General features: G+C 43.5%; 1 protein-coding gene across 2 annotated transcripts in view; it reads left to right on the forward strand.

Annotated features, from left to right (window-relative positions):
• Window positions 1–13,486, forward strand: part of plpp3 (phospholipid phosphatase 3) — a 37,210-nt gene that overhangs the window by 9,500 nt on the left and 14,224 nt on the right. Inside the window, exons 2-3 of one of the 2 annotated variants that reach the window (XM_008407385.3) lie at window positions 8,384–8,538; window positions 12,704–12,796. In XM_008407385.3, the coding sequence (XP_008405607.2) occupies window positions 8,384–8,538; window positions 12,704–12,796 (248 nt within the window). Of the gene's footprint in view, window positions 1–8,383; window positions 8,539–9,009; window positions 9,168–12,703; window positions 12,797–13,486 lie in introns of both variants that reach the window. The other variant, XM_008407384.3, reaches the window with a different exon arrangement.

Below are 13,486 nucleotides of genomic sequence, written 5' to 3' on the forward strand. Positions count from 1 at the left end.
GATTGTGCTGAAATGAAAACATCCCAGCGCTATGAACACTTTCACTCTGCATATTTCTACAACTGTCACAATGTAGCTCTACATTTCCCCCCTGTGCGTTTTAGATCAAAGGAGTCCGATTTCAAGGAGTTCAGATCCGTCTTTGTGTGAGGAGGTAATAATAGCATTATAGCAACACCAGAGGATCGCCCTGCCCGCCCATTGGCCCCTCTCGGCCCACTGGGCCCTGCTCGGGTTTCGCCTCATTGGAGCAGCTGCGCGTTCGTGCTGCACTTTTAACAGCCGGAGCTGTAACTGAGCTTCCTTAAATGCGTTAATATCCTCTTCCCAGACATTCAGGGAAATACGGACGAGAGAAGATTCCCCCGCCCCCAGAAACAGCGAAGCAGCTCCTCACACGAAACTAACAGCGACAGAGGGCAGAGGGGCCTGGAAGCAGCATTCAGCAGAGGCTGCTTGAACAGGTGCCTGCTGGTAGGAGTCCCCCTCGAGAGTGTCCCAACACATGCCTGTGTGTTAAAGGCATTTATTCCTATGAATAAAATCTTTCTGAGTAAGCACATGTTTCAGCCGGTGGCCTCCCGTTTGCCGTGGCATTCACTCTGACAGGGGGATTCAGTGTGTGGACAACTCTGCTGACCTCAGCCACTCCTGTGTGTCGCCGTATGGGTGTGTGCCCGGGTGCGTGTATGTGTGTGTGGGGGGAGGCGGGGGGGTGCGCGCGTGTGTGTGCATGGCTGATACACATCAGCAGCCAGTAGAAACAATGAAGCGGCATCCTGAGCCAAACATCTGTATCGGCGTTTCGTCGCGCATGCTCCAGCTCATGTTTATGAGTGTAGCTTTTCCTAAACAGTGATTATGTAAATGCATGGAGCTTGGGTGGTTTTTATGGAGCCCAGATTGTTTATTTGGATTGCAAGGACGTTGTTAAAGTCCTTTGTGGTCGACAGAAAGAGAGAGAGAGAGAAAGAGAGAGAGAAAGAGGCTTTGGCGATGTTACCCTGGTGGAACCACAGTAATTCACTTTAACAGCCACACACCCAGTGACACACTCCCACAGATAATAGGCAGTGTCACTGTGACATTTCTGGCCCTCGCATGCTACAGTACGGTGTCACAGCAACGCTGCAGCCCTCACTGCTGACCTGTAGCTCTCTAGTTTTTTGTGAGCGGTTTGTCATGAACCTCAGTTAAACTAAGCACTCCATTCCTAAATGGCGTTTATTCTCAAACCTGTCTGACCTGAAGACAAAGGCTATGTGGGCATTTGGCACCTTGACACCCAGGTACTGATGCTGCCGGGCTCCCTTACTGCTCACCTGCCTTCACTTTAGCAACATCCACCAACAAATGCACTTGGCAGCTCACCGCTAGTTATCTAATTCTTATCAGAAACTCTCACTACCGCTGTTTGCACACACAGTACTTATCACACCAACACAAACACGCTTGAGTTGGCATCCACATTGCAGCTGCACCCTGATTTGCAACTTGTAGAGGCATTGAAGCTCAAGAGAACCTTACTGTTTTTTTTTCCCCTCTCGTGTCTCTGTCACACACATATTATATAGCTACAGAATAATCTCCACCCATTCTGCGGCTTAGCAATACAGTACACTTTAATACCCAGTGCAGATTAGGTTACAGAGAGCACAAGTCGATCCACGACTGAGTGTTAAAAAATATGACAGTAGTTTTCTGCAAGAGACTTGGAACAAAAATAAACAAGAGAATGTAGCAGATCTACATTAAGGTCTTGACCTGCCTAGTCAAAGTGATCATCGGTGTAAGTATCCTCTTTTAATGATGTTTGGGACTCTTATTTTGAAATAAGAAAGGAAGTAGCACTCGAGTTTTCCTTGTTTAGATAATAAACATTTCTTATTGTGCTTACTGCCGACATTTAGTCACAAAATCATTGACTTTCAAGTCATATGTCTGGTAGTGTTTGGGGTACTATTGTACAGTCAAAGCAACAACATATTGAACGTGGTAGCTCCTCACAGCTTCACTTCACATTACATTCACATCATCGTTTCATCACTTCCTACTTCCATTCGGTTCCCGTAAGCTAACCATTTTGGACGGCAGGTAAGTAATTTCTTTGGGGGTTTTTTATGAACTGTGGTGGTAGATTATATAAAAAGCTCACTTTTGAAGCACAATGTATAAATTTGGGTATGAAACAACAAAAACTGTAAACGTGCCAAATGACATTGTTTAATTGCCCTGCTTTCAGGTCAGTTAGAGGGGAGAAAAGAGATCTTCCTCTTTTAGTTGAGTTTGTTAAACTTAATCAGATTTGAGCAACACAGTGGGCAGGTCACAAGGGTCATAAGGGCACTGAGGTGGTGGAGTCGTGCTGGAAAAATAACAGCAGTGACATGCGGGGACTGTTGCAATTTTATTCTGTTTCAGATATAGTTGTTTCACCCTCACTATTTCCAGGACATTGGGCAACATGATGGTATAAAATTGGGTTATGATTTGGCAAATGGGCTAAATGACCTCAAAGCTCGACCACTGACAGCCCAGCTTCGTTTCAGTCAGCTAGACAAGCAGCAAAAGAAATAAAAGGAGAAAGTTTCACTGATTTATTGAGTAAGTCTATGAAGTCAAGTCCACTATGGCCTCCGCCCTCCGAAACCTTCCTCCACATTCCCCCCAGTCCTTGACAGGAAAGGTCAAATGGGTGTTCCAAGAGAGACAGGAGGAGGAAATCCTCCATTAGCCTGGTCCACAATACCTCTTCCTCCGGCCTGCTCCGCCTCCCATTCACCTCTCACTCACTGGTGACTATAGGGCTCGGGCACCATAATCACAATATCATTCCAGTTCAGCCCCCAGAAGCCATGGAAGCACATTAAAATGTCAATAGAGAGTGACGCGTGAGTCGAGAGAGGTCAGCAGTGTGGACAGTCAGGTGTTGTTTCTACTGGGACATTAGTTCCGTGTCAGGAGGAATTAACCTTTGAAAGGGACGCAGAGGGTTAGATGGCATTAGAATGGCTATTGTTTCCTCTTATATAATAAATCTCTAAATAATAGAGACCTCCTGATCTTTCTTCACACACAAAAAGGGCAGAAAAACGTAATGAAGATGTTTTTAAATCAAAAGCCAAAGGTCTCATCGAGTTAGGCACACGCTGTTACTCTCTGCTGGTTCCAGCAATAGAACCTCTAACCTACTGTACTAAACTTAACCCCAAAGCCAATCAAAAAGTAGGCCCTGCTGGATAATCCTGTCGCATAAACAAATGCATGCATGCACACGCACTCACACACACACAAACAAGCACTGCTAGTAGCATACACAAGCCCACAGCGTGCATACACATGCACACACAATACTACAGGCGGCCCGGTATGAACATGTGAGCGGATTTGCAGATGGAAAATAAATGCGGCGGTTTCACACTCACACACTCACACACACGCCCACCATTGCTCACGCATGAAGGCCCTGCCGTGACCTCGGCAATAAAAACACTAATTCAAGCAGCCAAAGAGAAAAGCCTCCCTCTGACCTGCGGTATGTAGTGTTTAGCGGTCTGCAGTGATTCTCCTCATGGGATGAAAGAGAGAAATGCATGTCGGAATCTGATAAGGCAAATAGAACTTTTCCCAAACCCAACAAGCCACCCACTTTGGACAGTCACTTTCTGGCCTAACCCCCTTTCTACCTCTAGGACCTCTGCAGATTTTTGCAGGCTCTGATTATTCTCAGGCGCCTGTTTTTGGCGTTTGAAAGCACCTCGGTGGCTTGATAACTCGTAAGGCTCATTTTGCCCCAACAAGCACGGCATGTACAAGATCTCCCGACAAAGTGAAACAGAACAACGCAAGTAAATGGGTTGAGAAAACGGTTTCCTCTTTGGGCACAGTGGAACCAAAACTGGACTTTCCCCTTTCTTTGAGGATTCCAGAAATGTGAATCATTCCTAAATGTCCCTGACTATATGACGGGGTTAGTAAAGTGAATGCCTCTTTAATTCAGTGATGGACCACAAGCCTTTGCCAACAGGCCTGCCCATTTCTTTCTCTTCCCCTCCGACACGCCCCCATCTCTCGCTCTTCCTCTGTTTGGGTCAACAGGACCCTCAGAAGGTCACTTGTCCTTTATTCTCCTGCTGAAAAAAGAGGTCATATTTCATCACGCCACTACAAACGTGAACAGATGATTCAGGATCTGTTTAAACATTATAAGCTGTCTTACTTGTTGTAGGAAACACTTTTGGTGTCTTGATGTATATAAAGTCAGATTAGTTGGTTCCCCAGGAAGGAGAAAGCTAACAGGTGATTTGAGTGGAATCAAGAATAATCGCCAAACTATCCTACCCTTAAATTATCATCACATTTCCAATCGGATGGTTATTTGAAGAGAATTGTATAATTATTTACACAGAAAATGAATGTAGGAGGTTCTTCCTGTGGAAAACGGAAGAGAACATGTGAAGGATTTTTGGTCAAAACTGTTTTTATTTATTTTTCACACTGCTTCGCTTTTCTATTAGGCAGTTATTCTGATAGAAAATATTATTTTCTTCTCACTACATGTTTATAGCAGGAAGACAATCAGTGGTGCGCCGCCTCCTACCTCCAATTTGCGTGTAAATAAATCTTCTTTGGAAATAACCGTGATATTCACATTTCACAACAGCTTAAAGGTGCATAAAAATAAACATTTGCGTAAACTGCTTTTACGATTTTGAGACTGTAGGTTGTTTCACTACAGTTTAGGCCCAGTTTGGTAATGTTAACCATTCGCTTCTTAGTTTCGGACCAGCCAATCTGGACCTAAACTAAATGGAATCATAAGAGCGTCAGAAACCCGCGTGTTCCCCTGTCGGATGTGACAGAGTCAACAACGTTCAGCAGGAAGAGCTTCATGGACAGACTGAGGAATGAGGAGAATGCCCACATAACAGGCTGTTTTATTCTCAGGGCCGGGGGAATGAAACAGCTTGGCATCTCAGGGCCGGGTGGCGTGCACACAGAGAGCCTTTCACTAATTATCAATAGAGAGTGTCGCGATGGTCGGCCGCTCGATCTCACTTTACTCTTTCAGTTGTTCAGCCCGTCAGAGTTTCCCATGGTGCTCTCCAATCGGCGAAGCCTTTACTTGGTTGCCGTGTATGTGCTCACGTCTGAGTGTTTCTGACCTTTTCTTCACTTCTGCTTATTTGCATTTGAATCCCCCCTCCAGAAGTAGCCGAGGGACGGGGAAGATGGCGAGGGTCCAGAGGAAGAAAATCCTTTCGAGATTTCCATGAGAGAAAGTGCAGTCCCATCTCTAAACTTCTTTTAATCTCAGCATGTGCATAGTAGATGCTTTGTCTACGGTATTATTTGTGGCTAAGTGTCACTGAGCCACAAATGAAGCCACACACACATGAAGATACAACCCATATCTGCTGTAGAATCAGCCGGTCTTAAGTTCTGCTCACCGTCCTGCCCTGTTTTGGTCTGCCTGTGATTCTGTGCTCACCTAAAGCTAACCCTGCATGGTGTGTGGACAGCTTGGTTCCCAGACACCACCAAAGCCTGGCCCAGCCCTGTGTGGGCCCACCAGCAAGCTTACTGAAACCCTCTGCTGCATACTGTTTATGCAGGTGTCTGGCTGAATGACCATCCCGTCCATTTGCCCTTTGGTAACCACTGCGGAGAGAAACATTAGAGAGACTGAGATGTTTTAACTTACACTGAGACGTCCAGGTATTTCTGCTCCTTTTTTGACAAAGTCATGAGACAGAAGAGGATGAATGTCTAGCTTAAAGCAGCTTGGCATTCCTGAAATCATTGTTAGGTGTGTTTGTCGACTGGTTACATTTCTTTAACCACACTTTTCTTTCTTATTATAGAAATATTTTGTTCTTTGCGAGACCTGGTCTTTGGAAACATTTAGATTTGGAGATGAAGGGAAAGATTCATTTGCTTTAGGAAATATACCAAGTAGTTTATCCTTTTTAAAGAAGCTAACCAAAAACTACCACTTAAGATCTCCTTGACATCAACATATGCAACTTTGCCTCGTAGCAAAGAGTTTGTATGTCGAAGCCCGTGCATGAGTTGGTTCCTTCTGGGTGCCCAGTATTATGTAAGCCAAAATCTCCCTAGAAGTGTGTGTTGGGCGCATGGTTGTGTGTCTCTGTGTTTTCCCCCTTTGTGGTCAGTGGTCCGTTCCATCTCCCGTTCCACATCCACACCCGAGAACTCATTATCATCGAATTAGATTTGCCCGTAACATCAGGTTTCACTTTATTTTCCTTTGGGCTTTAGCCACAATACTATTGACAGAGCCTGAGCGTCCACTCACTGATGTGGTACGCACCTGAGACAACATATCCCCTTTTCTCCGTCGGTAGCAGGATGAGAGTCTGGGAGCTGAGAGCGCACGTCTCACCGGCGCGCTTAAGAAATGTTCATCTGAGTGGTTTCTGGTGCGTGTTGTGTTTTCACAGAACAAACCTGCAACATAATCTTCCAGTCCGATCGCTGGCGTAGACGACACATGCGGTTCTTGGCCGAATTAGGTGCTTTCATGATCAGATCTCTGACTTTAATTCTAATGCTTAGAAAGCCCCTGTGTGTGATTTGAACTAACCACACAGCTGTGGGCAGACACTCTCTCTGGGCAGACATCGAATGTATATACTGGTGTGTCTGCGTGTGGCTCGTCGGGATGCCTTCGTGTCTTCTGCTCGCTCTGTTTTTATGAGTAACTTACGGTCACGCGCATCCACGCCAAAACATGTTCTCATGCGAAAAATGTTCCAGACTCGGGTGGGCTTGCTTTTGTTTTTCTTGGGTTTCACACTTTTTAAATCCCTCATGGAAATCTTCTGAGGCCCAGGCCAGAGTTTGTTCGACTGTACGCGTTTCGCTTTTATTGGAGACATGTTTTTTTTTTCTTTTTTTTTTCTACTAATTAGTGTGTCTGTTTGTGCGCGTATTGGTGTTGGTGCATGTCATACATTTTCTTTCTTGAAATTTTGTTTGAAAGAGGTTTTAGAAGAAAATAAGACACAATAACTCTCCAAATTAGTCTCTGAGCTATTGGTTGGGGAAAAAAAGCGGACAGATTTGTCAGCATTCTTAGTAAATACTTATAAAGCTTGAAAATAAATTCCTCTCAAGACTGTATTTCCCCTTGGGTTTTTTTTTAAACCGCAGCCTTTAATTATTGTACATTATTTCACAGGATAATAAAAGGAAAAGCTGTTTTTAATCAGAAGTGGCACCATTATTGGTACTTTTTTTTTACAAGCCCTTTCAGCCAATAGGACTGCTTCTTCTGTAGCACTGCACAAAGTTTAAGAGAATAATGTCTCATTTCTTTAGACTTATCCAGAATCATATATTTTTTCCTCGGGTCTTTTCGCAGAAAAATAACATTTATTTAACCAGCATGCATGAAAGTTGACTTTTGTGTCTGGTGAACTGTTTCTGTTGTTTTCAAGTTGAAAAACCCAGTGATTATCTGGGGTTTTTTTCGTTCCGCCAAAGGCCAGCAGCTTTGTATGTAAAATTTCCTGGTAATTCAAACTAATCGTGACACTCTGTGCCCCTACAGGGTCCCCAGTACCTTTGGGATAGAACAAAACACAGTGTCCACAGTGGACACGAGGTGCTTGTCCAAATAGCCATCCTTTGTTTCACATTAAACCCACCTGGAGTGTTTGTTGTCAAAAAAGCTCAGTCTGAGTCTTATCTAACCACTGTATGTGACGGCCAGATAAATGTGGGTTCTCATTCAGGCCTTGTGGGCGGCGGCCAGGAGAAATGACACTGTGTCACGTCTCATTTAGACGTAAGGGAAACAGAAAGTTGTGGGTTATTAACGAGAAGTTCCTAGATAATTCGCAACGCTTTGGAAACAGACAAAAGACGCCTGAAGGCATTTTGCACATCCTCACCAGAGATGCCTGGATTTCTCTCTAAAAGACCTAGTGAACTGCAGCGTTCGCTTCAGTTCATCTCTATCAAATTAAACCGTTACGTCGTGGCTCGACTCGCGTGTCGACGAGCTTCTGTCGTCCTAATAGGAGGGCCCGTGGGTCTGTTTGTTCAGTCAGAGGGGAGGGATCGTAGAGGATCAACTTCAGCACTTAAATGGCTTGTCAACAATTGCAGCAGCAGAAAGTCTGCTGAGTCAACAGCTTTTTAAAGTGAAGCTCAAACACGCGTGTGAAGGTTTTATGTGTTAATGTGTGTTTTAACGGTATTCTTTTCCCAACAGCTTACAGGTAAGTGGATCTGACACTGAATAAATTCCCTGTTAGGTGTGTCCAGAGCCAGACCTGCACAAAAGCGTGTGTGTATGTGTGAGTTCATACCTCTATCCATATGTATGTGTGTGTGTGTGTGTGTGTGTATGTAGCTATGCTGCCGAGCCTGGTTCTGCATCGTTCATCTGTTCGTCCATACCAGAGGGGGTTCTACTGCAGTGACTCCAGCCTGAAATACCCCTACAAGAGGAGCACCGTGCCCTCTTCAGTGCTGGTTTCTGTTGGTCTGACACTGCCCATGGTGTCCGTAAGTCCCCCCCGCCCCGCCCTGACCCGACCCGGCACCGACCTTTGGGCTTTTTTTTTTTCTTCCTGATGCCACAAAGACCTACCGGCCGTGGAGAGCAATCGAAACAGAAACAGGGAGGGCTCGAGGCTCATGATGTAGCTGCGGAGGAGTGACGGTGCAAAAGTTTTATCCGATGCTCATTGTAAACTCCAGATTTATCCGCACACTTTGAAAAACTGTCACTTCTTTAAGCCGAGGTGTCAACCCATGGCATCCTCGAGCCCCGCCCTTTTTCTGACATCCCATGATCCCCCTGGTGCCAGCATGCTCCCTGTGCTGCTCCTGTTCTGTCCTGTTTATGTCTGTGTCACTGACCTGGGGCGTTTATGCCTTTCTTTCTTCTCTCCCTCTCTTCCTGTCCTTCTCTCTCTCCCTCTCTCTCTCTTTCTTGCTCTCTCTCTCTCTCTTTCTTTGTGTCTTTTTTTGTAGCTAGCCTGCCTTTCCTGATCATTGAGACTAGCACCATAAAGCCATACCAGCGCGGGTTTTACTGTTCGGACGAGTCCATCCGCTTCCCCCGAAAAGAGGGAGAGACCATTAGTGATGCCGTGCTTTGTGGCGTTGGCATTCTTATTGGCACCGTCTCTGTAAGTCGACCCTATAACATCTCCCTTTGATTGCTGCTTCCTTCTTCTCAGACTCCTAGATTCCTCTCATCAAGCATCTTAGCTATTTGTTATATAAAATTAAAAAGAAAAACACCCCTATACAGTGCCTTGCATAATACCCATATTTTATTTATTTATTTATTTATTTATTTATTTTTAAGTCTACAAACTTCAACATATTTGGGATTATATGTAGTGGACTAACACAAAATAGCTCATAATAGTGGCAGAGAAGCTGTTTTGAAAGTCCTGTGGGACCTGTGTTTTTTATTCAGACCCTCTTTACACTGATACTCCAAATAAAATCTAGAATAAAATTCAGAGCAAAGACATAAAGCCACAAATGGCGAACCTGAAAGAAAACTAGGTGCAAAACTAAACTAAAAATAAGAACTAAAAAAACTGGGAATAAAGTCATATTACTATGACTTTATTCTCAAAATGTGGATTTTATTCTCATATTATCACAACTCTATTCTTGTGTTATTTAAACTTTTGTAATTTTATTACTTTATTCTCATAATTAAATTTTATTATTATTATTATTATTATTATTATTATTATTATTATTATTATTATTATTATTATGGCCCTAACACTCGTACAAAAAAAGTGAGACTGTGGAAGTTCAGCATCCAGCTGAACAACAATCCTTAAAAGCCAGAATGAAATGAACACCTGTCCATAAAAATATATGCCACTCTATTCTGATTTTAATTCACTTCTGATTTATGCACTACTTTGTGTTTTGCTCTGTTACATAAAATCCCAATAAAACATAAATGTGGAAAAACCTCTGCTGGACACTGTAAATGGGTCGTACATGTATCCCACCTCCATCTCCTTTTCACTCTTTATTCTTCAACTGCTGCTTTGAGTCATTGTTTTTTTTTTGTTTTTTTTTTTTCAATATTACGTTATTGTCATCAGAGGTAGTGAGATTAAAGAGTTAGGTGTTTGCTTAACTTAGATGACATGGACCAAAGAGAGGCTGCTGGTTCCCATGGTGATCTCCGGTGCTCCACGCTGTGCTTTGGTTAAATGTGATGTTGTTTTTCTCCCATGACGTTGGAGGCTCACTGGTTGTGTTTCCGTTGACCATTTGACATTTAGAAATGAAATTGACTTAGTGGAAACACTCCAATTTAGAAAGAAAAAGTCTTGTTTTTTTTACAAAACATTTTGGAGCTGGGATGAGATGGATTTTTGGTCATATAGAAATGAGTTTATTTGACAGTGGAAACCCTTTTTTTTTCGCATCACACGAGTCATGTAATCAACAACTGGCTGTTGCTACTGGCGCAAACCACGAAGTAGACGACAAGAAGTAGTTGTAGGATGTTTTTTAATGACTTATCACGAACAAACTTCCTCACATTTGATTTTAATTGCGTTTTATTTTATTTTGTGGAAACACAGCAATTGCGAAATTGTGGAAGGGGGGTTTTTTAGCGTTACCGGAATATTGACAACGTTTTGCTGCATTTCTAATGGAAACAGCTAATGACAGCCGCAGTGTCTCACAGCATGAAGCTCTTGTTGGTGTTACTGCGTTCATACTTGAGTAAAACAGAATAACTCCAATGCCGTGTGAGCAAATTATGATGGGGCCAGGCGTAATGGAAATATACTCTAATCAACTGGTGCCACATTGTTAGTGTAGGTGAAGTTTACAGTCCCCAGACTTAGGGTTTCCCAGGCTCAGCTGTCGCCTCACCGGCGTCTCGTTGCGATCTCCTTAGTGGGCACACACACACACACACACACACACATTTATATACACTGTACCACAATACCAGCTCAGCTCTTCTGCTTATTGAAAGCAGGAGCGTAAGAGTGGGCTAGTTAGCCCCCCCTCGCATGTTCACATGTGGGCAAAGCTGGCGTGTCTCACACAGCTGTCTTCCATTAGTGGCGTCTACTGCCATGCCAGCACCGTTCCTGCTAACAAGCTTGCGCACACACAGATGCACGCATGTACACAAATGCACTTGGTGTAGAAGAGCAGATTCCACTTCGGCTCGAAGCGTATGATGTGTCTGCTCCGACGCTCAACCTGTAAATGCTGAGAATCCAAATAAACTAGTGTGCGCGCTTCTAATCTTCCACTCTGATCAGAGCGATTCAGTGACACACAAAGTCCACCATCCTGTTTGTTTCTGCTGGGTATGAGTCAGTTATCTGCCCACACGGTGCTGAGGAAAGGCTGGGACATCGACACTGAAAACTTAAAAACATAACACTCAACAGCAGGATTCATATTCCATTAACCCGGCTTGTCTCATAGTCAGCTTAAAAAGAATTTTATAGGAACACAATTGTATAAACTCTCTAAAGTCATGGAAGAGAAATCAGACTTATCTGGCTACGGCATATAGGCAGATGACAATGGACACCTTTTTGATGTCTAAGTTGCGAGAATTATCATTTAGTTTGTGGATCAGAAGAACACAGTACAGAGAAACTGGGCGCTTTAGTTCAGGGGCATTTATAAGGGTCATGACATTTACTTCCTGTAAATAACTCTTATAGTATCTTCATGTTGTATAAATCCAGATTTGCTCCGAAGAGAGGCTGAATCTAACGGCCCATTGCCAAGACGAAACCCACACCTCCTGTTCTTCTAATCTCTTTAGAAGACTTCTAATCTCAAAAACACCATGGTTTAAACAAACGGTATTTGCGAACACGTCATCTTCTGTGACATTTTCAGCGGGTGGCAATTTTACGAAAGCACTAAGATATAAACTGCTCATAGAGCGACTGGCTGTGAAGGGAGTGTCAAAATGCCAGAGCAGCAGCTGTCTGCTGGGATACAGGTGGGCAGGTAAACATTTTCATAAGGTGAAGACGTGTTTGGAAGGGAAGGGTAGCCGGTCCGCAGGTTCCTCTGGTTGGTAAAGATTTGACTGATGTCTCTGTGCTTTGAGCTTTGGCTCGGCTTGAGTCCCCTTAGAGCAGCTGAGGTTCTTTCCATGAGGCCCGACGCTACTTAAAACCACCTGGCTGGAATACCACAGAAGTCACGGTTTGGCCCGCTGGACTTGAACTATGTAGCAGATGACATATCATAAACCCCATTTTATATCAAAGTCTAGTCAGCCTGATTCATATACCCCCCCAGTCATAGTGATTTGTTGAACTTTGATCATTCCCCTCCCCCCGTTCCACATCTGAGCTTTTGTTATTGTTTTCATCATTATGCAAAGTCCTTTCATTCTCCCTCCCTCCATCTACCCAAACTGCCTAATGGAAAGGCAGGCCATGCTTAATATATGTGTTTTTTTCTGTGTTCATCTTCTGCTGTTTGTTCTTTACATACCGTCTACTAAATCTCACTCCCCATCTTGGAAATGAGTTTGAATTGTTGGGGTTTTTTTGTTTGTTTTTTTTTTGCATGATTTGTACTAAAACATTAACATGTCGTAGTGCCTCATAATGCCTTGCATGTAAATCCATTCTCTACCTGTGGGCAAGCACTCGTCTTACCGTCATGAACAATTTGTTTCTTTTAGATTGTGATCGGAGAATGCTTCAGGATTCACCAGCTGCACGTGGGAACCAAGTCGTTTGTTGGAAATTCTTACGTGGCGGCGCTCTACAAACAGGTCAGCTCGGGTTTTGCTCAAATGCCATTCACTGAACTCCCACCGCACACACAGCATCTTCTCAGCTGCAGATCAGAGGTCGGATGGTAATTGTGCCACTGAGGGAGAGCGAGCTGCAGCAGCAGCGGTGCTGGAGGAAGTGAAATTACGAGAACAATGCATTTCCACGTTTGTCAGCGTGATTGCTGCTTTGATTAAAATCAAAGCCTTGTTATTTTTGGTATTTTCAAAAGACTCTAAGAAACATTTGATGTAAACAGATAGGTTATCTGAAGACGTCAATGAACCAGTTAGCGATAAAGTGATAAAGTTCCTAGCAGCGCATTAATCCCCTGCTGACAGAAAGTCTAGATACTGGAAATGAGAAACTTGCGTAAGAACTTATAAACTCTCTCTTATAAATCGGTTTCTTAGGAGGGCCAGGACTTTAACACATTCATTTGACTTATTTAGTTACATAGACATAGGTCCCAACCCTTGTTCCAGGGTTGGGACATAGAATTTAACGCGCTAACATTTTTAATACAATTAATTGCATATTTTCTTTTTAACATACAAAAGTTCAGAGCGGAACCTTTGTTATTCACTTGTTGTCAGGTTCGGCCGTAAAAGAAAAACGCTTCTCTCTAAAACAATTTAATTTAGTTCCCAGTGGTTCTACTGTGTGTAATTTTTGTCTTCTGCTCTACT

Source organism: Poecilia reticulata, chromosome 4, assembly GCF_904066995.2.
Source record: "Poecilia reticulata chromosome 4, P_reticulata-male-v2, whole genome shotgun sequence".
NCBI classification, from domain to species: Eukaryota; Metazoa; Chordata; class Actinopteri; order Cyprinodontiformes; family Poeciliidae; genus Poecilia; species Poecilia reticulata.